The sequence below is a fragment of the Martes martes genome, assembly GCF_963455335.1.
Source record: "Martes martes genome assembly, chromosome: 6".
Taxonomy (NCBI): domain Eukaryota; kingdom Metazoa; phylum Chordata; class Mammalia; order Carnivora; family Mustelidae; genus Martes; species Martes martes.
Genome location: NC_137893.1, coordinates 539,079 through 565,438, shown reverse-complemented (window position 1 = coordinate 565,438; position 26,360 = coordinate 539,079). Strand labels below are relative to the sequence as shown.

Genomic DNA, 26,360 nt, shown 5'->3' with positions numbered 1-26,360 from the left:
GCCGCGCCGGCCGCCCGGAATCGGAAGTGACGGAGGCGGAGCGGCCCGGAAGGCGCGCTTGGGGGGCGCGGCGCGCGCAGCGGTACCGGCGCGGGCGGCGGGGGCTGCCGGCGCTCCCGGCTGGCCCCGCGGGCTCTGCGCCTCCGTCGGGTCTGCGCCGGCGCGGCCGGGCACCCGACCCGACCCCGGAGACGCGCCCCTTGGGCGGGGACGGGAAGTCGTTTCTCCGAGAGCGGGAGGCTGCGGGGACCCGACGAAGCGCGTTCCCTTCCGCCCGGCTGGGATGAGCGTCGCTCCGCAGCGGCCGCTGCCTGCGTCCCGGGGCCGCGCCGTGTCGGGGTCCGTCCTGGGGGTGAGTGTCCGGCCCCGCGGCGGAGCCGTCTCCGGGCTCTGCTGCCCGGCCCGGGTCGCTCCGGAGCCGAAAAGCTGCGGGAGCGCGAGGCCCTTCGGCGTTCGGTGCCGTGTGGGTCGGGAGGCAGCTGGGCTCGGGGGGCTTCAGCGGGGTCCCGGAGGCGCGGGTCGTGGAGGAAGCCGCGAGCTCCGGGAGGGCCCGGGAGCCGCCGCGAGCGGCCGACCCGGCGTCAGAGCCGGCCCGGTGGAGGGAGCGTCGCCGCTGAGGGGCTCTTCGGGGGGTCCCGCCCCGCCGGGACTGGCGACTCCCAGGACGGGGAGGGCCCGGCGGTTCTGGGAGGCGGACCTGGAGGGGCAGGCGTGGGACGGCCGGTGCGGTGTCTCGGGGGGCGCAGGGGGCGAAGCGGGGCTCCCGGGTGCCGGGAAGACTGCGGACGGCTCGGCCGCTGCGGGCGCGAAGCCGCAAGGGACAGAGGCGGGAGGGGGACAGGTGGCAGCGGGAGCGGGCCCTGCCTTCCCCCTGCCGTCCTGCGGTGTCGGTGGTCCCTGACCGGCCACAGCGTCCCTGGCGGTTCCGCGCGCGTCCGCCGGGTCTGTGGAAGGCTGGTGGGCGGCCGGGGGGCTGCTGACACCGGCAGGTGAGGCTTCTGGGCACGGGGATGCCGAGTAGGGCGAGGAGCTCGAGGTGACCGGCTTCCAGACCAGGGAGCTGCGGGGGCTTCGTCCCTCCCGTTGCAACGCGGACTGGACCCATCAGGTAGACCCCGTGGGGATTTTAGTCCCAGAGTGTGACTCCTTTCTGGGTTTATAAGATGACGTTAGTGTCTTGTGGGGATATTAGGAGGATTTGGGTATTATTGAATCCTTCATGTGAAAGCGTGGTTCGCTGCTGCTTGTACCGCGTAAGGAGGCAGAGGTATGCTTTTTACTTGCCCTTTTTTTCATTGTGCTTGATTTTCTGCTTTTCCGTTCCCCATTTTAAAAAATTGCTCCTTTTGATAACTTTGGGAAAGGAACAAAGCATTGTCTATGAGATGTACTTCTGTAAACTCGTATTTTCACAGATAGTCTTAACGATTTCATATCTTCAACATTTGTTTGAAAAATCTATGCAAACTGTCTTTAATTAACATTTAATCATGGTGTTTTAATCACACAGCTCACGATAGCCAGCAAGTGTGTTAGCAGTAGCTGTACCTGAGTACATTCTGTGCTTAAGATAGAATGGGATTTTCTTGTTACTTGAATATATAATTGACATTACTCTGTTTTTACTGCTTTTTAATAGTGTCTTCTATGTTTTATATTTCAGATGCTAATAGAGGATCCGATTACCACTTGTCTTTCTCCCCCAGTCTATGATATGATCTGTAAACTCGGGTTTGAAGTCAGAGAAAATTGGGATATCGACCGCATTGTAACTCAGAGGGGAGACGTGTGCTGGCAGACCATCACAGCCTGTGTGATGTATAAACAGTCAGGTCTGTGTGCTCTCTGCACCCCAAGCACGTGTCAGTGCTGTTCCGTTTAAAACGTCTTGACTCTAAAACCTTCCTTTCCGTCCACTGTTTCTCTTAGTTAGAAGTTGTTATAATATAGACATAGCTCAGAAGAGGAGAAGGGTCAGATGACACAGGAGGGAATGAGACCAGAGGATCACAGGAGAGAGATGGGAGCGCTGAGCCAAGGAAGGCCTGTGTGAGGAGGAGGCCGCGGGCGGCACAGTCTCACTCCAGGCCGACAGTCAGACGGAGAGCTGGGAGTTCTGGATAGGAAGGGACCAGTAGGATGTTACACGGCCGTCTTAAATGTTCCAGGCTTTATTGTTCATTTTTTAGAGCAGGGAAGTGGGTTGGGAAATTTAATAATAGAAAAATTTCAAGCGAACGTTCCCTGGCCCAGCAAATTCATCCCAGGAATTTGTAAGACAGGCGCACTTGCAGGTATAAAAGAGCATCGTTCAAGTTTACTCTTGGTGCTGATTATAAGCAAAAATTGGAAAAACAAAAACAAAAACAAAAACCAACAAAACCCAGACATTGGAAACAGCCAAACGTGCAGTGTCACTGGGACAGAGGCACACAAGAGAGCGTTATGCGGTGGTACGAAGGACTGAGAAGCCCATCTCTCTGAACCATGTGGCTAAGTGAGAAAATGGGGGGGGCATATAATTGTATTTGCTTGTGTATGTATAAATATTTCTGAGTGTACCCAAGAAATTAGTAACTGTAGTTGCGATAGGAAGGAGAACTGGGTGGCCGGAAGGGAGACCTTCACCCGCTTACACTTTTTGGGTGTCAACCGTGTGAATGTTGTTTCAAACTTACCAAAAAAGTAAAACAAAAAATTCATGTATTCTAAAATAATGTCATTGGAAATCTCACGGTCTAATAATGTCAAGTAAAAAAATCAGGTTAAAATATTACACAGTATAAACCTGATTTTGTATAAACTTACATGCAAGTAAAGTGAAGAAAATTTTTTTTTTAAGATTTTATTTATTTATTTGACAGACAGAGATCACAAGTAGGCAGAGAGGCAGACAGAGAGAGAGGAGGAAGCAGGCGCCCTGCTGAGCAGAGAGCCCGATGTGGGGCTCGATCCCAGGACCCCGGGATCATGACCCGAGCTGAAGGCACAGGCTTTAACCCACTGAGCCACCCAGGCGCCCCTGAAGAAAATATTTTCTCTTGATTAACCTTTTTGTATTTTCCAAACCCTACTAATAGTGTAATTTTTCTCTGATGCTCTAGGCACTTTCGTCACCTAATACGGAGCTGTGGCAGAGCTGTGGCACTAACACTGGTTTTCTTATCCCCACAGCCCAGAGTCTGGATTACCGGGGCAGCGTGCGGCTGCTGGGCCCTGTGTGTGAGGCCGTCCACTCACATTTGTTATCTCTGACCAAGGGACAGTTTGAGATTCGATACGCACCGTGGCTGCAGTGGACAGCTTTTCCAGAGGTTTGGCTTGTGAACAACCTTTAGAAATACAAGACTTTGCAAAGTTTGCGTAGAGGCCCTGGTTACCTGCTCATCTTTCGTCTCCTCCATCCGCTAAGCCCACCACCTGTGAAAAGGCTTGAGGGTTTTGAGGGAAACTTGGACTATTACGCAGTAGCCATGGCCCAAGCTAAGAAATATCCTTGGGACAAAGGAAGGTTTGGGATGCGTTATCCATGTGGGGGTTTGGGGAGTAGCTGGATATGCCGGTGTTGGTCCTGGGACACACAAGAATGGACCGCTCCAGGAAAAGAGCAAAGACCTCATGGACAGACAGTAAGGCTTTCTTTAGACAGTGGACAGGGAAGCCAGGTGGTTTGTGGAGGGGGATCGAAGGGAGGAGGTGAGTGTGGGCCCAAGCCCAGACCTTGTTTGGGTCCAGCCATTGCACTTGGCACATGTAATGAGCACAACAGGGCGGTGACTCTGGAAGGTCTTCCTCTAAAGTACTTCGGATTTCCTGATGTAGGTGGAAGGGTTGTTGCTTCTTCCCCTTGTAACAGCTCTTACCCGACAGGCTGAGCTGCCTCCATTTATCGGCTTAGAACTAATCAAAATGGGAAGTAAGATTTAGATCAAAACAGCTGACTTTCCAATTTATAGTTATGCCAGATTTATTGCTTTCAGTGAACGTTTAAATGAAGGGGAAAGAAAGTTCAGAACTCCTTAGATATTAAACAGTTTTTGATTCTTTAGGTATTGTTACAGTTGAGTCTTGAACAATGCAGGGCTAGGGTGCCCAGCCCTTGTGCAGTGGCAGATCTGCACGTAACTTAGGACTCCCTCGGAACCGAACTGCTCATAGCCTCCCTGACCACAGGCCTTACTGATGATGCAGATAGTCGGTCAACATGTATTCTGTATGTTCTGTGCATCATTACTGTATTCGTACAGTGAAGTCAGCTCGAGAGAAGCGACAGAAAATCATGAGGAAGAGAAAAATACAATACCATACTGTATTTGTGGAAAAAAATCGACACGTAAGCTGACCTGTGGAGTCCAAACCGGTGTTCAGGGGTCAGCTGTGTATGTGTGTAGAAAATGTTCACCTGTACCAAAAAGGTCATAAAAATATACCAGTCGAAACCTTTAGAAGTTTGAATTTCATGGGTAGTATTGCTTGAGAAATGTTTCCTGCTGATCACAGATTCTAACGTACGTCTTACTCTACACAGTTGTTTCCTGAAATATTTGCTGCTTTGGAAAGCCTCCAGGGTCCCGCCATCTCTCTTGGCTTAATGAAACTGACGGCATGTCTAGAACGGGCTTTGGGAGATGTAAGTGTGAGAACTTTCTTTCACTCAAGTATGCGAACAAACATAAAGCTTTTATAGCTGTCCTCAGATTTCTTGATTTTAATTATTGTTTTCCTGTGAAATGTAATCATTTGGCACAGCTGGTTAGTATTTTTCTTTTTGAATGATTATGAAATCAAAATATTGGTGTCTTTGGTGCTTCTCTCGCTCATTTGTGCAAACAGTGGCTTTATGCGTGCGTTTCTCTGCGCGTTGTCCGGCTCCTCGCAGCGCAGCTCGGACGCGCTCCTGTCTGCTCCGCAGGTGCTCGTCCTGCTCGGGAAGGACTGCCCCTTCCTTCTGCGAGACCTGCTTGCGTCTGAGGAGCTTGCTGAGGTCTTCGGGCGGCCTGTGGTGAGTTTGTTCGCCTGACCTTGACAGAGTAGACACAGCACAGAGCCACTCGTGGTAGCTCGACTTGTGTTTCTCAGAACTTGACGCCTACGGGAAAACGTTGGTGAGAGCTGTCATTGGAGTGCATTCTCCTTTCCCACCGCCCCTTTCAGAATTGCCGCTTTCCCGCCACAACACACGTGTCTCTCTTCCTGAGTCTTAGTGTGGTGTACTAGCTTGTGGTGGGATGGCCGCAGGGGGCCAGCCGGGGGAACAATTTGAACTCTGTTGCTTTCATTAATTATATGTTAATAATTATCATAATAACATTCCAGGATAAAATTTTAATCATATAGGGAGTGGTACTAAAGTTTTGTCCTAAAGTATCCGTTTTTTTTAACCTGCAGGAATTTATGTCCTTTTGCCACTGCTCATACTTACAGTGAAAAAGTACTAGATGTCAATTTAAAAACATGCAGAGCTGTATACTTTGTCAGAATCTTCTACAGGCCACATGACCGAGGCTGTTTAATGAATAAGCTTTGGGTCCCGGTGCAGGAGAACGCCAGGATAGTGTCCTGCACAAAGCCCAGCCTTCGAGCCAGAATGATGCTTAAAATACTGCTATAATGTGTTCCCAGCTAGACTCATTTTTGGATAAGAAATTCGTTTTCAGTAAAGCCCTCCCACTTTACGGTAGATCCTTGTCAGCTTAAAGAGCACTGTGTTTCGGGGAGAATACAGAGTGAAGATCAAGGACAAGATTCCTGTAGTACACTGACCTCTGACACACATCCAGATGTCCTGACCTGCTGTTTCTTGCCCGCCTGGATGCCCTTAGCCTCTCGCCGACCTGCAGCCACTCGCGGCCCCAGATCCTTCCACTCGGTCCGTGGCTTGTGCATTTCTCATTGCACAGGTGGGATGAGCCATTAATTAAAGTTAGTGGCAAATTAAATTTAAAATAAATATAGCTAAAGTAAAAGAGAACTTCAAAAAACTTTTTAAAAAAGATTTTATTTATTTACTTGACAGACAGAGGTCACAAGCAGGCAGAGAGGCAGGCAGGGAGAGAGGAGGAAGCAGGCTCCCCGCCGAGCGTGGAGCCCGATGCGGGACTTGATCCCAGGACCCTGGGATCATGACCTGAGCCAGAGGCTGCGGCTTACCCCACTGAGCCACGCAGGTGCCCTTAGCTAGGAGAGTATTATGATGATTACTAGTAGTAGGCGTTACTATTCAAGTATTAAGAGTCGGTGTGAGCGTGAAGAGTTTCTGGAGTTGCTTGGAGGGAGGGGCTGGTTGCCAAGGGTTCTGATGCTGAGTTGGAACGACTTTTTGTAACTTCCGCTCTGGCTTGTCCCGCCCCTTGAGAGAAATTCGGGATTTCTGCATCTGTTTCCTCCTCTCACTCAGCAAGGGTCCTTCAGACGTCTGAAGATAGCTTTCGTTCCTTCCCCGCATCTTCTGGGGCCTCCCTCTTCCTTGTCGTGTGACGTGGTTTTGAGTTCTCTTGGTGTCTGCATATCCTCCATCTTTCCCGAATCTGTTCCAAAGTGTGGTGCTCCAGACCGAGAGTGAGCCCGGGGAAATGCACGAGCCTTGCCATCCAGTAGCCAGGATCGCCATCATTGGCATCTTTGTAAGTGAAGGGACAGGAGCAGGTGAATGCTGAGCCTCCAGCCAGTGGCCAAGTAGGGGAGGCCTGGGCTCGGGGCATCCGTGGGCCAGCCGTTCCTCAGGGCCTGCCGTCTGTGGACGCTCCGTTCCCTGCTTTGTGTTCTGTTTTACCTAGTAGTAGGCACACGGGAGGTGCAGGATGAGAGCAGCCTAGCCTGGGACGGACCTTGTTCCCCTCTATGGCTCATCATCTATGGCCCCTGAGACCTCGCTTTTAGCTCTCCATGTTTGCATTCCTCATCTGCACAGTGGGATTAATAGTAGTGCCCTCCTTGTAGGTTATTCTGAGGAGGAAGGAGTAATAAATACACAAAACGTGTTTGGCGTGTTAAGCGCCCAGTAAACGTTGTTGGAATACTGTTACTGCTACTGCTGTAAGCCAGCCGGAGCGTTGGGTCTGCAGAAAAGACTAAAGCAGACGCTCTCCACTCCTCCGTCGGTTCATCCCGTAGTCTGTGACTTTGAACTCTCCAGTAACCTGTTCTTAACCTCAGATGGACGTGCTGAAGGTCTTCGTTGGACCCCCGTGTGGACTCAACTTGCGCAACGTCCTGTGGCATGGGTTTGCCTCCCCTCATGAGATCCCCCCAAAGTACGTTGCTACAAAAGTGATTTTCTCTCTTCTTTGAGATACTTGAGTTTGTTTTATCTTGAATCTTACATCAGGGAAAGATGAGAGTTTTGACGCAGAAATGTGAAGATCAGACTGAGGCCGATGGACACCTGGCGTGTGACGGGGTTGGGACCCCACTGAATTCCAGCCCAGAGGCAGCTGTGGGGCTGTGAATGTGAGGCTTAGGCTCGCGGAGGTGACAAGAGCCACCGGCTGCTGGGGGGTGGGAGACCCCGAGAACTGTGCTCGTGAGCCTCCCAGCCCTCGTGTAGCTGAATTCCCACAGCCAGGGGGAGTTTGCTACCATTGAATGGTGGTGTACTTTCTTAATTTTAAACTTGCTCTTTTGAAAGTAAATCTCTTTATGTGCATGACCATCTGTTTTTCTAACAGATCCTGTGGTGTTTTGCTCTAGGTACTGTTCAATGATGATGCTCTTGACCGTGGGGTTGGGCCAGCTGCTGAAGAGATACTTGGAGCAAACGCAACTTGTGCTGGCACACCGACCTTCCGTAGCTCTCGCAGACCTGGAGGAGGCGGCTGTTTTCCCCGGCAAGTGCTGCACCTCACAGTTTCCCTTGAAGAAAGAGGGGTGAAGTCAGGGAGCAGCACGGGGACTTGAACCCTTTAGATAGACTCCGTGCTCTCCAGAGGCTGGAGAACGTGAAGTTTTGAAGCTGCTTAAACCTCGTTACGTAAAACCTCACCTCTTCCCACCGCGCCCCTGGGTTGGGCTGGGGAGCCTGAGAGTCGTGGCTGCGTGAATCCATTAGTCGTGTTAGATGTGGTCCATCCTGCAGGTGTGTGGACATCCAGACGGCTTAGGACCGTTTGGTAACGTACATTCCCTTCTCCTTTGAGCTCTCCTACTTTTGTGTGCGCAATCATGATGCCAGAAAGGCCAACAGCCTAGGTGGTGTCCTCCTCTGTCCTCTTTGTTACTTTCTGTGACAAAGCCATTTACCAAATTAGTGGGGGTGGGGGATGCTACCTTTCTGAGTCTGTTCCTTTCCCAGTGGGCAGCGGAGCTGTAGGAGCTGTGTGTCTGGTGTAAGTCATGGTAGGAGCAGCCCAGCTCGCTTGAGTCCCAGCGGGCTGTGCCCATTTGTGCCTCTGACCCTTGGGTAGTCTGGTCACTGCCAGTAATGCATACTTTTTAAGACTTTACTTTTTAGAGCAGTTTTCTGTTTGGAACAAAATGGATCAGGAGGTGCCGAGGTTCCCCTCTACCCCCCAACATCCTACCGCAGGGCCCAGTTGTGGCCGGGAGGAGCCCGCACAGATGCGCCATCGTCGGGCAGAGCTCGCCGTTCACCTCGGGGGGGGGGGGGGGGTCTTGTTCCTCTGTCTTCTGAAAACGTGTCTTTCCTTGGCCAGCGCGGTCAGCTGGTCAGCCCTGACGTCCTCCTCACAGCTGTGGCCTGAGTTACTAAAGAGGCGGTGGTGCGCGTCCCTCTGCCCCTGGGGTGCCACGGTCACCTAAGACTCTGGGCACCCCGCCCTGCGTCTGCTCCCGTCATCCTTCAGTGGATGAGGATGATTGTTACTTCACAGACGTTACTCCCGAGGTCCTTGGCGTGTTAGAAGACGTGATGAGGAACTCCACTTTCGTACTGAAGGTCATGATGCCGTACTGGGAAACTGCGCTACTCAGCTTCCGGACACACAGGTGAGTGACGAGGCGGGTCCCTCTCCGGGAGGGCCGAGCTTAAAATACCTTCACAGCGTTGACTAAGGCCCTGCACGCCCGCCTTTTGGTGCAGTCGATACTGATAATCATGGTTTGGAATCAACTTTTCGATGTCAGTCGAGTTGTTACTATGAGAGAACCGTGCGTCCCGTGTTAAAGAATCCTGCAGTGAGGAGGAGGAAGGTTCTACTCTGTCTCCCGGGGAGCAAAGTAGATGCCTGTGGACCGCCTCCCTTCGGGGTCCGCTGTCTGGATGTTCATTCATACCTTGGAAACCCGCCCAAATGCTGGGATTTGAGTGTTTCTTACAAGAGGTGGGAAGGACGGGGCAGATCTCTGATGACGTTTTATTATAGAGATTCCTGGCGTGTTTCCTCTCATGTCAGAACAGTGGAAAATAGATTTAAACTCACGGTCTAAGGAGACGGTGATTCCGCGCGCTCACATTGGCGAGCACCATCGCCCCACCTTGCCCCGATCACACATTGGTAATGTCTGGATCAGAGGACCGTTACTTGGGGTTGGTGCCGGTGTTTACTCTGAAAGCTTGCGGTTTGCCCGAGCTCCCTCAATTTCACAGGTTTGCTGACTGTGCCGTGTTGTTACTGACACAGCTGGAGGCGGGACTTAGGAGAGTTTTTGCCACCATTAACCAGTGTCCAAGAAGACTTCTGACCGCTGAGGTACACATGCTGTAGGGGTTGATGGTGGTTGTCGCTGTACTGAGTTTTCTCTGCTGAATTAAAAGTTTTTAATACTTTAGTTCTGTTTACCCTTAAATGAATTTTTTAGCCAAGAATTTTCTTTGGAAGGCTTGAGTGTCATTTTTTATGGCTTCCTATTATGGTTTTATATGACATAAGTATTTGTGATTGTTTCTGATGGCTCTGTATTTCCAGGTATCTCAAACTCGTCATAAAAATAGAAACCCCGTGTTTCCTGTGTGTAGCCGTTACCGTCATGTAGCCTGGGAGCCCCAGGAGGTGGCCCTGTTGAAGGATCCCCCTTGCTCTGGGCCGGAACCGCCAGGGAGCCTAGGCAGAGCCTCTGGGCGGCCGCGTGCCCGGTTGCCGACAGGCTGCCAGCGGGCAGAGCCGGGGCGCGGTGGGCGGGTGAGCAGCGGTGGCCGCCCTCCCTGGCACTCCTGTTACTTCCGCTTGGTCGGCTTCCTCCTTCCGCCCCTTTCCCGCGGCATCCCTCAGCATTCTGTTCTCGGCCCTCTGCCGCCTGGGTCGCTGCTGGGAGATCTCCCTCCCTCCCACGTCTTAGCCACCTCACTTCCATGGGGACGAGGACTGCAAAATAGTTTGAACCTAATGAAATGAAGGCCCCACACGCGCAGAGCCGTGGAAGTGCCACGGTGGCAGCGGGACAGCCGGTCCGAGCGTGAAAGGCCGCTGGCCGTCCCGGGCCGTCGTCTCTCTGACTCTGCTCATCCAGCTCCCGAGTTAGGTCCCCGCTTGCTGGACGTTCTCAGACATTTTCAGTTTTTCCCAGTTCTCAAACTACCTTATTTCTAAAAATCTCGCTTTTCCTTCCACAAATTTCTTCTCCAGAGTTCCTAATTACCCTCGTCCACTCGGGCGCTGGGCCCCAGCCACCCTCAACCCCTTGTGCTGCATCCCCTTCGTCCACTCAGTGTCCAGCCCCGCCTGCCCGCTCTCAGCGCCGGGCGTCCCCCGGCTCCTCTCCCAGCGATGAGTATCCCTCCCTCTCTTAGGGCCTCATTGCTTAAAACCGCAGCAGCTCCCCAACGCCTGCAGCGAGCTCTGCGCGTGTTGGGAGTCGGGCTCATGCCGGGGACCCCGCATGGTCCCTCCTTTCTCCAGTCTGTCTCCTTTTGGATTCCTCCAGCATAGCCGAGGCCCCTCGCTGGTTCCTGAAGGTCTGTCCGCAGGCTTTGCCCACTGTCCACGCTTGACCACTGGAGGCCACGTGAATGACCTCCCAGAGCCTCAACTCCAGTGCGGCTGCTGCTCTGCCCTGCGTCCTGCTTTTCTCTCCAGGCAGTTCTGCTCTGCCTTCGTGCATGTTCTTGCGGGTTTCAGTGCAGGCCCCGGCGCCTTTCCTGTCGGCCCCGGGCAGAGCCAGGCAGCGTTTTGCAGCATCTGTCTCCCAGCAGAGAGAGTAGAGCCCCTGGTAGTCCCAGCTCTCCCTTGCGTATGCTTGGGATGACTTCACGGTGGCATAAACAGATTTGGTTCCTTACATGTTATTTGACCATGCAAGTAAGTGGCATGATTTTTTATCACAGAATATCTTAGACTGTAGGCCAGGCTCTTGTTTAGAACAAACATGGCATCAGTTCATTTATCGGTTCTTTTATAAGGCAACACGCATGTGCAGATGCTCTGTGTACCAAGCTGTGAAGTGCTGTGCCCGTGGGTACTGTTGGCTGAGCACTTCCAGCAGGAGCTTTCCGAGGTCTGTGGAAGGTCGGAGGAGGAGTAAGACTGTGTGACTTTAGGGGCGCCTGGGTGGCTCAGTGGGTTAAGCCTCTGCCTTCGGCTCCGGTCGTGATCCCAGGGTGCTGGGATCGAGCCCCGCGTCGGGCTCTCTGCTTAGCGGGGAGCCTGCTTCCCCCCCCCCTCTCTCTGCCTCTCTGCCTGCTTGTGATGTCTCTCTTGTCTGTCAAATAAATAAATAAAATCTTTAAAAATAATAATAATAGGGACGCCTGGGTGGCTCAGTTGGTTAAGCAGCTGCCTTCGGCTCAGGTCATGATCCCAGCGTCCTGGGATCGAGTCCCACATCGGGCTCCTTGCTCACCAGGGAGCCCGCTTCTCCCTCTGCCTCTGCCTGCCACTCCGTCTGCCTGTGCGCGCTCTCTCTCTCTCTCTCTCTGACAAATGAATAAATAAAATCTTAAAAAAAAATAATAATAAATGAGACTGTGTGACTTTAAGAAGCTTACGTGTGAGGGTGAGAGAGAGGGCTTTTCCACCACTTCCTTAAACTAGGGTAGAAGTTAATGCGCGCGGGTCATGGAGGTCCGTGAAAAGCTCGGTGTTTAGTAGGCAGTCGGCTCTTCAGAGCTCGGGAAGGCTCCAGGGTCAGCCATCAGAGGTTTGGGGGTAAAGATACAGACCTCATAGTGTCTTATGTCGTAGCAGATGTTGACGGGAATTTAATGTTAAATTGAAAACGTGTTAGTAAGCGTTAATAAACAGGACGCTGGTTTGAGAGCTGGCGTCCGCAGAATGCTGGCTTCGTCACAGTGTGTAAGATCTTGCTGAATTCCCCGGCAGCCTGTCGAGATGGCACTGCTCACGTCCCGTTTGCAGAGAAACCTGTTGGGGCGTGGTGCCCCGGGTCTCACCTCCGGGGAGCATGGAAGCCAGGAATGGATGTTGAGGCAGCCGGCTCCGAGCCTGTGTCTGTAGATGGGACCGATTACACGAGGAAGTGTGCGAGACAGGCCCTTTGTGGGAGAGCGTGTCCAGCCGTGCTCACTTGTACGCACGTGTGTGTGTGTGTGCGTGCGTCCTGCTGTGTGATGGGAAGAGCCTGAGCCGAAGCGTGTGGGACGGGAGTTTGAACGGGGCCGCACTGCCACATTCGCCGTAGTTTCACGTCTGATGACGTGCTGCGGTGCCGGTGATGTTCTTCCCAAAGTGCTGCCAGGTCAAGACTTATTTTCAAAAAAAGGTTTCATATTTGTGGCCATTTACTAGAATTGTTTTTTCTCTTTTGAGTAACGTCACTCTACTTACATTTTGTTTTGTTTGTTTTCTTTCCTTTTCTGAAGTCCACGGCTCTTTATACCACCTTTGACGAAGTAAGTAACTTATGGAGTTTCTGGAAACAAAACATTGTTTTTTACTACACAGGAAATATTGATAGTCATATATGCATAAAAAAATCCACTTTATTATAGAATTAAGTGTAGTTTTCAGGCTAATTTTGAGATCCGGTATGGTTAACCTAGTTTCTGAAGGTATGGAAAGAGCAACATTGGAAAATGCCTGGAGATACTAATACTCTATGCTATAATTATTTGGAGGCTACATTTTAGAAATAAGATTAATGCTTGTTTTGCCCGTGAAATGAACAGGAGCTGTGGTTGTCAGTGTAAGCTGATGCACTGAATCTGCATCAGATTCAGGTGTGTGATTCCGAAGCTGGACATCTCGGATAGTAAAAATTGCCATTGAAAATGTCTTTTTTCACTGAAGAGTAGAGAGGCTAGTGTGTGTGCGTAACCCTGGATTATAACTCTGCAGCCTGAAGTGTGATTTCACAGAGCTAGCCTCCCTGCGGAGACCAAGGGAGCCTCTCTACGGAGAGGGTTATGTGTTTAGGTTCCTCTGCGGTTAAGATAACTCTTAGATCCCTGAGGAATGGGTGGGGGGTGGGATTAAGCAATGTGTGTGTTCACCTGTAGATTTCATCCCGTTAGGTAAATACTTTGCTATAATTTAACATGTGACATGTTTGATACTGTGGGGATTGAACGAAATAGTGTACTTACATCTGTACAGGATTAGGGTCTGTAGGGTTGGATTGGGTGGTTGGGTTCCAAACTGGTGTGTTAGGAAGTGAAATGTAAAGTAATTCTGATGTGTGCTTCTACACACACACACACACTCACGTGTGAATACACAAACACATAAGTACACACGAACATATACATATACACACGAACACACATGCACACCTACACACGTGCATGTACTTGTGTATCTGTGTAAACATATACACGTATAATACAGAAACACATGCGCAGATACAGATAAATCCACAGAAGTAGGTGCGGGTACACACAGCATATGTGCACACACACGCGCACACACACACACACACACTGATACACACCCCTGCCGCATACACAGAGATACAGCTCTCAGTAGACGTCTGTGCACATCTGTGCAGATAACTCATGCATACACGCATCTACCCGTCATCACACACACGCATGTAAGTGAACACAAACACTGTATACACACACGTAAGGTACGTGTGTTCACGTGCATTCCTGTGGTCATCATATCGGTTAAGAGAACAGGTAGTTGCTGTGACTCTAAGACATCCCTTATCTCCTTTGCTTCGGGCTTCAGCGGCATGTTGTAAGCCCAGAGGCTGCATCTCCTGACCCTGAAGATTCTGTATGTACAGGGTGTGCGTTGATTAACTAATGTATTTATTTTTGGTGTTTCAGATACTGGCAAAACACTTGAACGACGGTAAAATCAATCAGCTTCCTCTTCTCCTTGGAGAGCCTGCGATGGTAAAGTTCTAGGCCTTTCCCCATCTTCTCCCATTTGATACCCTTCAGCTTATGGATGGGATTAGCACGTCTCCAAAATGAAGGTCCCCGTGGCCTGGGATGTGCTCACGGAGAGCACTTCTGAACCACCCCACACTGTCTCCACACCGCGTGAGACGTCCGAGAGAGGGCACTTAAGAGGCTGCCGGATGGGGACAAGCAGGGGCTGTGTTCAGGCAGGAGTTGGGGTGGGGGGGGTGGTTCCCACCCTGAGCAGTGGCCGCAGGTAGAGTACACAGTTCGGTGGGGGGGGGGGGGTCCTGCCCCCAGCAGTGGCCACAGGTGGAGACACAGTTCCCCGGGGGTTCTCTCCCCGAGTAGCCGCTGCAGGTAGAGATGCAGTTCCCGGGGGGAGGGGGTGTTCCGCCCTGAGCTGTAGCCGCAGGTAGAGACGCAGTTCCTGGGGGAGTCCAGCACACCACGTCAGCTTTATGACTGTGATGAACCGTGTGAAGCTCAGTTTCCTCGTCTCTGTAAGTGACTCTGCTGTCCCTAGAGATGTCAGACACGGCCCGTTCTTTCTTCCCTCAGTTAGCAAACTAACAACATATTTTCTCTGTTTGCATTCTGAAAGGAGTTTCTTTGGGATTTCTTGAACCATCAGGAGGGCCCTCGTATAAGAGACCGTTTAAGCCACGGGGAAATCAACTTACCTGAATTTCCAAAAGAAGCGGCAAATCAGTTGCTTGCGTTTTCTGGGACCCTTTTACTCAGATTCGTTGATGAAGATCTGTCGGCAGCCTTCAAGGTAGCGCACGGGCAAGAGAACCGTCGGATGCGCTGTGACCTCGCGGGGACAGGATAGAGTGTATTTCCAGATGTAACTAACCCTTAATCAACTTTTCTTTAAATTTGAGCCGTAGCGTGCCTCCCTCGGAAGCGCAATGGCGACTTGATTTGATGACATGCGCGTGTTTGCCGCAGCGCGTAAACCGCGTGATGCGACCGAAGAACCGGTGTGTGAGAGCGGGCTCACTCAGTATGCCAGGAAATTTTACAAATAACGGTTAAATTGGTCGGGTGGAACATTTGCATTGATCAGTAAACTGATTCTTTTATTGTCTTACAACAAGTAATTTGGGGTAGTTGTTGATATTTTAATCTTGTTTTCAAATGACGCCCGTCACAGTTACTGTAAAGATTGTTGAGAGGTTCAGACAAAACAGAAAATGTGATAGGAAAAGTGACGGCCCTCGGGAGCGCCTTCCGGCGGCGTGAGCAGTGTTCGCCTGCGGGCGCTGCCCCGTCCGTCCACGAGCACACGGTGCGGCCAGAGGGGCAAAGCGGCTCGTGGCCGAGCGCGCCGCGGTTTCTGCCGGCCGCCGGCCGTTGGTAGCGCTGCACCCCCGCGACGTGGCGCGACGTGAGCTGGTCCCCGTGGACGGGGTGGGTTCTGACGGGTGCGGCGCTGCTGATGACAGTGTCTCCAGTCGGTGTCCTTGTTCACTTGGGCACATACGAGGGAATTTGCACAAGTGCAGTTCTGAAGCAAAACTTGCTTTTACTGTTTGTTGGAAGCGCGTGATTCTTTTGTGAACAATTAATGTCTTTTGCTCCATTTTATGCATTTCTGTGGTTTGTTAGCTGCGCTTTCCACTCCATTGTGCGTGTTGCTTCTTACCTGTCTTGAAGTTTTGAGGTCTTTTCATTTTGGCTTAGGCATTTGGAATTATTCTTAAAAGACCCTTTTGTTTCCAAAATGATAAACATAATATGTGCATTTCCCCAGTACCTTTAAAAGGTTTTCTTCCATTTACATCTTTTGATCCAGCCAGAATTTATTTCATCTGGGAGTGAATTAGAGAGTCTGGTTTACTTGTTTTTATCTTTTTGTCGGTTTTTTGTTCTTTTTTTTTTTTTGACAAAAGGCTTGCAAGTTGGCCCGAGAGCGTTTGGCAGACGGACATCTTTGTAGTGTATGTGGTGGGCTTGGTCTCCTTGTGTATCTGTACTCACCTTTGTGCGAGTGCGGTGTCCGAAGGGTACTTTCCCATCCCTCTTTTTCAGAATTTCCCTGCATCCTCCCCAGTAGGATTGTAGGCAGACTTGCAGAGTTGCGGTGCCCACGAGGTCCAAGACTGACCAAGCAACAAACAGGAGTGGGCTCTTGATGGGTTCAGTTTGGGGAACTGAGGGTTTTAACGAGAGCGAACATCATTGCCAAACGTGGTGTCCCCGTGTCCTCAGCCTCCCCTCCCTGAGCCCCCCGAGTGGCAGCACCATCCGGAGACTAGAATCCTCCTCTCTTTGCTTGTCCACATCATGTGTTCCTCCTTCCACCGTAGACTCTGTCCCCAGCACTCCCGTGCCGTGTGCTGGGCCGAGCTGCCCCAGCCTCACCTGCCCTCCCTTTGATGGCCCTTTGTTCTGTTGTCAGCAGCCAGCGGGGTCCCCCGTAGGTCCTCCCCACTCCTCCCCTCCCCCCGCCCCTGGTCTCACATCTCTGCCAGGCCACGGGGCCTCTTGTGAGCATTGGGGGTGGTGGCCGCCCCGCGGGGAGGTCGGCCCGCCTGCCTCGCTTGGGTCTTTGAGCGAACGAAAGCTTTGCGCCTGGGTATTTAGTGACTCGCTTCGTGCTATGGAGAATTCTGGGGCGTTACTGCCTCTCCAGGAAAGTGACCGGTCGAGGACTGTGTTTAAGGTGAGTCCGCTGTCGGCTCACTGACTTTTCTTTCTGTTTCTGGTAGTTCTTAAATCAGCCAGCGTGGCTTTTCCAGCCACACTGTCACATGAGCTGCGAATCGGGTTATTTTTACTCGTTTCCAGTGTTTGCGTGTTTAGCAGTATGACTCTCTTTCAGTTGTACTGATGTGTAATTTTTAAATTCCCATTCTCTTTTTTTCGGAGATGTTCGTATATTTTTAGTTGTTTGTTTGGAGTCTGTCTTCTTCTTACATGTTTCCAGTGTCACTGATTGCGGACAAAGAGGAGATGTGGCCTTTGTTTATCATTGTTAATCGGCTTCGTTTGAAAAACTTCTGTTGTGACCGCGTGACCACGCTCACGGTCACTGTGCCGGAGCTGAAGGAGCGTGGGCGGGGGCTCTCGTGTGACGCGCACTCAGCGGGGGAAAACCGGGGGCCTGGCCACGGTCGCAGTAGCCCTTGTCTGTTTCTTCTGAACCAGGAGGAAGCAGCGATCGGACCGCTGGCCGCTCTCGCAGACGGTTACAGCGCTCACTTCCACCCAGTTTCTCAGCTTAAAAAGCAGGTGAGCCATACGTGGGCCATCGGGAGGGCTGCGCGCGGCTCCTGCGACAGAGATGCCCACGGGGCCGGGCAGCCTGCCAAGCCGGACCTCGGGGTCGCAACCAGAGGCTGCCGCTCAGGAGTGTGGCGTTGGCCCCGCGGCTGTGTCCCTCTGAGCCTCAGGGCCCACATCTGACAGAGGCAGTAATGGCAGTCTGGTGTCTGATGGTGGAGTACTTGAGTCCTGGCTGCCGGCGCAGCAGGTTCTCACCTTAACTCGGGACTGCTACCCCACGTACCAGTGGCGAAGAACGGCAGGGTTCCATTCGCCACGTGGGGACCAGAGCATGTTCCCTTGTAAATTAAATGGTGCAGACCACAGACTTTTGAGCATTTCTGCCAGGAAGTTCCAGTACGGAAATGAGCTTGGTACTTTATTCTCCTCGTAGTGGTATATGAATGTGCAAGGGGCAAGGACGGGGTCGTCTCCACGAGTGGCGTCGTCGTGGTAGCTGCCGACGCAGGCATCCGTCCGTGAGCCTGCCTCGAGACGAGGCTGTGGAGCCCAGTGGGAGGGTCTGGGGAGGGGTTTGCAGCGGCAGCGGGACGAACTGCCGGAGTCTCATCGATGGTGTTGTAAGCCAAGTAGCGTCAGTTAGCAGGGGCTGTCGGCAGTGAAGTGCCCAGAGTTCTGGAGGTGTCTCACTCTCCTGGTGCTACGTGGGGGACGAAGTCACCGCACGTACCGGTGTCCCGTGGGTTCTGGCTGAGCGGCGAGGCATCGGGCTGCACGGGAGGACACCGGATGCCCACAGCGTCCCGGCCTGCGGAGTCAGGAGCGGGGAAGGGAAGGACTTACAGAGAAGGGGGAACGCGCCAGAAGAAGGAGAGGCTTCCGGAGGGCGGGCTTTGCCCGAAGACCTCCGCGGCCGACTCTGAGGCCTCACGGGCCCCCCTGCCCCTTGACTGCCGTTCCCACGGCCCTGGTTGAGGCCCCTCCGTGCCCCCTAGGGGGTGTTCCCGAGGTCACCCTCCCCTGCGGCCTCCCCTCCATCCCAGGACGTCTGCACTTCTCGTTAGCAGTACTGCACCCCGGCCTTTCTGGGGTTCTTGTTCTGCTGCTGCCGCAGTACCCACAGGCACAGGTGTCAGCGTTCAGTTTGCTCACACTCGCGTGAGTCAGGAATTTGGCACGGGCTCCCCTGGTTTGGTGTTCCGTCTGAGAAGATGAGACGCTGCTGCAGGGCTTCACGGAGAGCCAGGGAGAGGAGCCGCCCTTTCCGCCCTGACTTCCAGAGTCACACACCCTCACTTCCACCGTGTTGTCCGGGTGCAGGCCGCTCACCAAAGCACGTGCCAATTTGGGAGGGCACGCAGGCCTCCACTCTCAACAGCGGGGGCGTCGAGAGTTTGCCGATATGGTTTATAACTCCTCTGCATGTTAGCCACCTCCCAATCTCCCGTTAGTTTCACTGCTCTCCGCTTACCCGATTATGCTGAGTAACTGAGACCCACCACCTCTGTTGAAAATGTAAGATCTGTAACAGTTTTACCAATATAGTTCTCCTGTTAAGCAATTGCTATGTTCGTAATAGTTTACAAATGTATTTTTCAGGCGGTTACTGTAAAATCTTTAAAAGCAGTAGGACAGTTTCCTCTTAGGTGCTGAGCTGTGAGAAGAGCATCAGAGTTTGGCCCCTCCTGCCTTTGCCAGAAGAGGCCGCCAGGTGAGTTCTGTCCTGGGGTCATGCAGACCTCGCAGTCCCTAGTGGACACCAGCCTCAGCCTGGGGTTTCGGCCACGCTCTGGGACGACCAAGTACAGGGGGCTTGCTAGGCCTCATGGGCAGGGCAGGCCACTCAGTGGGGGCGCAGGGGGAGCAGTGTCCCTACTGAGGGCCCCGCTGGGTGGTGGGCCATTTGGGGAGACTAGGCACACAGGAATGGGGGGCAGGCTTTGTGGGGAGGAGGATGGTATCCACTTGGAATATTTAGTGGGTGATCAGACACAGTATCTGAAGGTCGGGAGAGAAGTGGGGATAGAGATTTTGGAATCAGGATATAGCGGGTCTGTGTCGTAGCAATAACACTTGGATAGCTTATTGCTTATCTTTCGTCAACAACGTATGTTGCTTTTAGGGTATCGAATTGTTTACATTTACCATTGTCTCTGACAGTGGTTTTTTCGTTTTATTTTTGGGAAAACTAGTTGCAGATTAAGTAAACCATGAAACAGTGCGCACGGGCACTGATTGGGCGTCTTCATCATTGTCCTGTATCTGTCTCTTTTGTTTTTCAGATCAGTGGCTACTTCTGAAACACATGCCTGCGAGGCGTTCATCACAGAAATCCTGCGAGAGCTGCTCTGCCACCTGCCCGAGCGCGACGGCCTTGTCAGCGGCTGGGATGGTCTCCCTGCTGGGAGGTGAGTCTCCGAGGATTGCCCAGAGTAGTCAGAGTGCTGACCAGCCGCATTGGGGTCCACGCTCCGCTGTGTGCGGTGTCGTGATGTTTGCGAGCTGGCGGCAGCGTTCGACCCTACTGTGGTCGCGCCGCCGGAGCCCGGGGAGCCCAGCCTCCATGCTCAGGAGGTCAGAGCCCGATGATGCTCTCCTGGACGCTCTGCCCCCGCAGCAAAGCGTGTGTGTGTGTGTGTGTGTGTGTGTGTGTGTGTGTGTGTGTGTGACTTCGCAGGCCTGAGCACTGTGTGGAGCTGGCTGCTGCTTCCCAGAAGCTGACCGTCGGGGGACTCGGGAGCCGAATCCCCATTGAGAACACACTCTAATCCCCAGGTGGCCTGAGGCGATCCAGGAACTCTGCGGCATCCCCGTCCGGACTCTGTTCTGTCCCAGAACCGTCCTGGAAGTGGTCACCGTGCTCCGAAGCATCAGTGCCCGCTGCGCCTGTGTGTCCCGGCAGGTCGCTGCCTCGGTGGAGCTGAGACACCAGCAGTGGGTGGAAAGGAGGCTGCGCTCACGGCAGAGGCAGACCTACCTGCACATGGTCAGCAGGTGTGTGGCTGGCTGCACTGGTTGGAGACACCCGCCGGGCTGGGCTTCTGTCGGGACGCGGCTCTGACTCGTATTTGTGGAGGACGCTACAGCAGGTGGTGTTTTAAACCCTGTCGTGATTGTGGCGTAAGAGGATGTGGGTGCTGCTGGCCCGAGTGAGCCCCTGGATCTAACATGCCAACAGCAGGTTACCTTGGGTGTGACTGTTCGGTTTCCTTACCTGGTGTGTATGTTAGGGTATTCTCCATCCTTAAGAAGTTACCATTTTGAGGGAACCTGGGTGGCTCAGTGGGTTAAAGCCTCTGCTTTTGGCTCAGGTCGTGATCCCAGGGTCCTGGGATCGAGCCCCGCATCGAGCTTTCTGCTCAGCAGGGAGCCTGCTTCCTTCTCTCTCTCTGCCTGCCTCTCTGCCTACTTGTGATCTCTATCTGTCAAATAAATAAATAAAATCTTTAAAAAAAAAAAAAAGAAGTTACCATTTTGGGGACGCCTGGGTGGCTCAGTGGGTTAAAGCCTCTGCCTTCGGCTCAGGTCATGATCCCAGGGTCCTGGGATCGAGCCCCACATCGGGCTCTCTGCTCGGCGGGGAGCCTGCTTCCCCACCCTCCCCTGCCTGCCTCTTTGCCCACTTGTGATCTCTGTATGTCAAATAAATGAATAAAATCTTTAAAAAAAAAAAGTTACCATTTTGGACAAATTCCTAGAGCTCTGGGTTAAGTGGCATCTTTGTCTCTGAAGCTTTTGATGGGTTTTGCTTGGCTGCTTCTGAAAGGCACACGCTTACCAGCAGGTTCGACGATGACGCCGGTTATGTTACATCGTTCCGCAAATGGTGTATTTCAAAACAAGATCTCCACGGGTTTCATGAGCAAGATAGTATCTTACTTTGATTGGAATGTCTTTGTGTCCTGGAGACACTGAACACATTTCCACGTTTGAACCATTTGTGTGTTTCTTCCTGTGACGGCCCTTGACCAAGTATGAGACTGTAGGAGAGACGCAGGCAGAGACCCAGACCCGGTGGGAGCGCTGGACTCGGGCCGGCGGCCTCCTGCCCCTGAGCAGCGGCTGCTGGGAGGCTGGGCGGCAGCTGGCGGGTGCTCCTGGGGGTGGGGAGCCCCTCGGGGAAACCACCCAGCAGCAGCCTTCTCTTGAGAATTCTAAATTTGAATTCCCTTGAGAAACAGTTTTCACTGATGAAAGTGCAAAGTACTTAGGTTTGTCACATTCTAACTTTCTTCCTCTTTTTTAGTGTTAAGCTTCTGTCCCCTGTGCTTCACTTGATTTTATTGCTGATTGCCCTGGAACTGGTCAACATTCACATGGTTTATGGAAAAAATCCCTGTGAATATCAACAGTATCTAAAGTAAGTGTGTTGTACGTATAAGAAATGAAACCGTTTTAGTAAATGTAAGGGATTTTCACTTATATTGGTTGCTTTATTTTTTTAAACCTATGTCGTGGTTGGCTCTTTACTGGTTTTCTCTGTGGATTTGGTGCAACTTTGTGAGCCTTTAAAACGAGCGCCGGTGTAGGCTCATTGCAGAGCAGCACATGGGACGCTTGCAGAGGCTCTGAATTCCTCACTCTCAGGCACACCACCCACCGCCTGGGCTGGCTCTGCTGCTGCCGTGCAGGTCGTCCTCGTGTCTAAAGTGCGTGTGAGAGGACTGGCGTGTTCTTAAAGAGACGTGGACCCAGGTGGGAACCAGGCGTCCGCCGTGCAGAGTGTTACGGATCGGTGGCCCTGGATGACCCCTGCCCCCACCTTGGCCCTGTTGACAGTGCCCAGAGTGGGGGGCGTGGTCTGTGGTGGGCCGTCCGAGCACGCGAGGTGGGAGCAGCGCCCCGGCCCCCAGCACCGCGTGCCCGAAGCTCCGCACGGTGACCGCCCGAGGTGACGCAGGCCTTGCCCCCGCTGAGGACCGCTCTCGGGAAGGGTCCGTGCGCTTCCTTTACGTTGCTCCTGAACGTCAGGCTTGAGAACATTCAGGAGGAGCGGCTGGGGAACGTTCTAGCCTACTCGGCAGGCGGGGGAGAACATGGAAAGTAGGAGCCGGCCGCGGTGCTCGCCTGTCGGAGAAAAGCCCAGGAGCCGTCGGACACACCCCTCCGGAGCGCTGTGTCCGAGTGAAAGGTGTCTCCCGCGAGGCAGGGCACCGGCATCGTGAGGGCAGGCGTGGGGCACCTGGGGCCAGAGCGCCGCACTCCGTGGGGGCGCAGGGCCTGCACGCTCCCCGTGTGTGCATCGTGTGCTCACGTGGCATTGAATCCGGGCGGTCTCTAACGCCTTTTCTGGAGCTCAGTTCTGTCACGTGCAGCCGTCGTACCTGGTGTGAGAGTTTGACAAGGGGTCGGGCGCGGGCCTTGTCGGGTCCGGCTGCCTCTCCACGGATGCGTGCGAGTCAGCATCTCTTCCTCTGGCTTCTGTTCTCACTTCTGTTTCACGTGTAGTTCTTTTTCTTGAATTTATAGGCAAAAGTTAAGTAGAGTACTTCGGTTTTAATTCCAGAAAGAAACGAAAAGAGTGCATTTAAATCATTGTTGCATTTTATAATGAAATAAAGAAATTAATTGTTTTCGTTAAAACAGGTTCTTAAAGTCGATCTTGCAGTACGTGGAGAACCTGGCGGCCTACAGCAGCTGGCAGAAGAACAAATGGGGCGGAACGGTTGGTCTTACGCGGACAGCTCTGCTGAAAATTTGGAATTTTACTGAGAAGAAACAGATGTTAATACACTTGGCCAAGAAATCTGCAAGTAAAGGAGTCTTGTGAAAACACTTAGAAGTCAAGATGCTTTTGGCTACATCTGAAAACCGAGCCTGAATTGGGCTTTACGGCGTGGGGATTGAAAAGCCGCAGGTAGGGTGGGTGGCAGGCTCCGTTTGATCAGGGATCAAGTTTCGTTCTTCTGCAGCTTTCTGAAGGGCTGTTCCTGCCTTTGTGTGAAACCTAGGCTGTACCATTTTGGTCCCCACACCATGACGCAGTGTCCAGGAGGAGCTTTTTACCCACGTGTCACCCAGAAAACTCTTGAAAACGATCTGTGTGGCGGGACCCTGTCCCCTGTGCTCACTGGCCAGGCTGGGTTGGCTCCACTCCTGAGACCCCACTGGGGCACAGAGGAGGAGTGTGGGCCAGTCCAGCCTCATCCTTGGAGCTGAGAGAGTAAGGTGGGGTGATCCAGATCCTAGGGGACAGAGCTGGGGAAGGAGGTGGGGTGGGTGGACATGGGTACCAGGCAGCAGGTTTGCCCGTCCCTGTGTGGCCGAGAGAGCAGGAGCCCTGGCACGTGTCTGGGTAGGGAGCGGGGAGAGCTGGAGCGAGGGGAATGGGTGCGGTTAGCCCAGGCCTGCTTGGAGAGCCGAAGGCTGTGGTTCTCCAGGGCTCTGGACACTGCAGTTGTCTGGAACATCTGTCTCTGGTGATAGAAGCAAAGCCAATAGCTCTCAGACCCGCTGAGAGGCTGTCCCTGACCTCAGGTCTGCATATGCACTCGGCCGCGCACCGTGAATCGTGGCCTCTTCTCCAAGGTCCAAACCTCCCAGGCAGGTTCTAGCCCAAGGAACAGCGTCTACCCTGTGTGTTTCTGGATTCTCTGGTGTCGGAGAGCAGTGCTGAAGAGACCTCAAAGGGCAGGGGTGGTGCTGTGGGACGACAAACCTTCTGGAGCATTCCATCCATCCCTCTGCCAATTCAGCACCCACCACCCCCTTTTAAACTAAACTCCAGGTAAGGACAGAGAGAACCGAGCTTTTGCCCCTGCCTTCTGCTGCAGGTGTAGACCCCAGATCCCACGTGTGCAAACTTCTGCTCTTGGGACATGTTCTTTTGCAAGGGTCACACTGTTCCTTGGACAGACTCTAGTTTAAATGAAAATTTATGGGATTAGCCTAAACTCTAAACTCTCCTGCCGTCGGAGCTGCGATGGGGAAGTGATGGTGCGGAGGTGTCACCCAGCATGTTAGGAGAGGCTGGAGCTCCGGTGCATCTCACTTCTGCATCTGGTGGGCTGCAGATGTTGCTATTAAAAATCCCGTTTTCTACAATTCATCCCACGTTCCTCTGCCCTCAGCTACTCGCTTCTGTTGCTGGTATTCCTCACCGGGTGGGTCGATGCAGACTCCGTCCTGAGAGATGCCCTCCAGGAAGCCTTCCTGGTGTGGGCAACTCATTTTCCATTGGCTCTGATAGTGGGAAATGGGAATTCTGAGAGGCTTCCCAGAGGATCTTCTGAATTCCAGACACACTCCTGCCTGTCCCTGTCTGGTAGCCGGCTTGTCCCCAAGGGAGTGGGGAGCAGTGACCCAAGCTGTCGGAGTCAGCCAGCTTTGCCTTTTGGTTCATTGGCATGAGGCGTCCCATGCAGCCAGATGGCCTCTCAGCCTGCAGGCCACTGGACACCTGTGTCCGTCTGTGGAGCAGACCTTCCTCGGGAACAGATCGGTCCAGATGCTCACACCAGCAGGGCCCCAGATCCTGAGACGCGCTAGTGGCTGGCTTAGAGGGACTGTCCCCACGTCCCGTGCTTCCTCCAGCTGTGTGTCGTGGGGAAGACCGCGGTGTGAGGCATCGCGCGGCAGTTCGGGGCACGGGGCTCCGCCGCAAGCCGGCATGTCCATCGGAGCCCCTGCCGTGCTGTCCGGGGTGCAGAGCCTGTGCTGAGGTGGGGAGTCCACAGGCCTCGTGCCAGGCTTCCGTGGCAGAGGGACCTCTCGGAAGCAGCGCCATCAGAACCACGGCAGTGAGTCAGGCTTTCTGGGAGCCACTGACAGGCAGGGAGAGGTCACGGACGTCCACAGATGGGTCATGGTGTCCCTGAACGCCAGGGGAGAGCTCCCACACGGGAGAGGACATCTGTGTTGCTCCGTTCGGGAGCTCTAGCTGCTTCCCGTTCCTCGGCCCTTGTCCACCACGAGATCCCACCTGCCCCTGGATCCGCTCCTGTTCCTTGCGAGACCCTGTCCGTCACCGCCTGCTTTCCTGGAGGCCCATCCCCAGGGCCGTTGCGTGCGCCAGGTCACGCGGACACTGACAACGCAGTGCTTGACCTGTGCTTCCCTCCCGCGCGGCTCTCTGGATCAGCCCTGAGGCTCTTGTGCTACCCGCCTTCACCTGCAGGTGCTACCAGCGTCTTCAGAAATCAGACGGACCTTTTTTCCAGGTGGGGCTCCTGGCTGGCTTTGGTGGTTAAGTATCGACGCCTGGATTCGGCTCAGGCCGTGATCTCAGGATTGTGAGATCGAGCCCCGCGTCGGGCTCTGTGCTCCGTGTGGCGCCTGCTTGAGATTCTCTCTCCCTCGTCTCTGAAGTAACATCTTAAAGAGCGAACCCCCTTTTCCACTGGCAGCCCCTCAGAGGAAACCAGAGGACCGCGGGCACCTGACGCTGGGCGTTGTTGCCGCAGCAGCAGACCTGCCGCGGGGTTTGAGCCCTGCTGGGCCTTCAGGACACGCCCGAGCCCAGGCTTGTGTGTACATCACTTCGGTTTAACGACAGCGTGCTCCCGAGACTGCCCAGCCCAAGGCCATGAGGGGTCAGAGGGCGTGTGGCAAGCTCCAGTCACGGAACAGGTGTCCCTGGTGATATGCAGAGTCTGAGTCTGTCCCAGCGTCTAGAAGGCAGCCCAGAGCTCGGAAGGAGGACGGTCATATGCAGGATAAGCCTCACGGTTCTGCCCCAGGTGCCGGGGGCCCGTTGGAGGCCCCGTGTCAGTACTGCGGCCTGAGGGCCAGGGCACTGTCTCATTCTGGACCTCACGCAGAACCGGCGTACTGTGGGTTAGTTGGTACAGGTCTGCGCGGCACGCCCGCGTCTGGTGCATGTTGCTTCCAGAAGCCGGGAGACTCACTGGTGTCTTTCCTCGTGGCCGTGGTTGTGAACGGTCCCCGATCGCTGGATCCCTGGGCCCTTCAAGACCGCTCCTCTCCC

The 26,360-nt window shown here is 53.5% G+C and overlaps 1 protein-coding gene across 6 annotated transcripts; it reads left to right on the top strand.

The window, feature by feature from the left end:
* The first annotated feature begins 56 nt into the window (after positions 1-56).
* On the top strand, positions 57-24,478 carry ERMARD (ER membrane associated RNA degradation). Of its 6 annotated transcripts, none has more exons than XM_080805512.1 (18): positions 57-352; positions 1,664-1,832; positions 3,175-3,314; positions 4,529-4,630; positions 4,913-5,002; positions 7,156-7,253; positions 7,690-7,826; positions 8,829-8,943; positions 9,545-9,647; positions 12,713-12,742; positions 14,123-14,191; positions 14,835-14,978; positions 17,357-17,440; positions 19,081-19,145; positions 19,717-19,842; positions 20,210-20,428; positions 21,681-21,794; positions 23,021-24,478. In XM_080805512.1, the coding sequence occupies exons 1-18, from the start codon at positions 284-286 to the stop codon at positions 23,202-23,204; spliced, it is 2,058 nt and encodes a 685-aa protein (XP_080661638.1). In that variant the 5' UTR covers positions 57-283; the 3' UTR covers positions 23,205-24,478. The 6 variants fall into 6 exon arrangements, with proteins under 6 accessions (XP_080661638.1, XP_080661636.1, XP_080661637.1 ...); XM_080805510.1 differs by having other exon boundaries at positions 14,805-14,978; XM_080805511.1 differs by lacking the exon at positions 12,713-12,742 and having other exon boundaries at positions 14,805-14,978.
* The last annotated feature ends 1,882 nt before the right edge of the window (positions 24,479-26,360 follow it).

What these genes read in the sequence shown, in the direction of transcription:
- ERMARD (XM_080805510.1), top strand. Translation starts at nt 284, where the DNA reads ATGAGCGTCGCTCCGCAGCGGCCGCTGCCTGCGTCCCGGGGCCGCGCC. An exon ending in TGTGATGTATAAACAGTCAG is followed by an intron (nt 1,833 to 3,174) that starts GTCTGTGTGCTC and finishes TTATCCCCACAG; the next exon opens with CCCAGAGTCTGGATTACCGG. An exon ending in ATCTGTCGGCAGCCTTCAAG is followed by an intron (nt 14,979 to 17,356) that starts GTAGCGCACGGG and finishes CTTCTGAACCAG; the next exon opens with GAGGAAGCAGCGATCGGACC.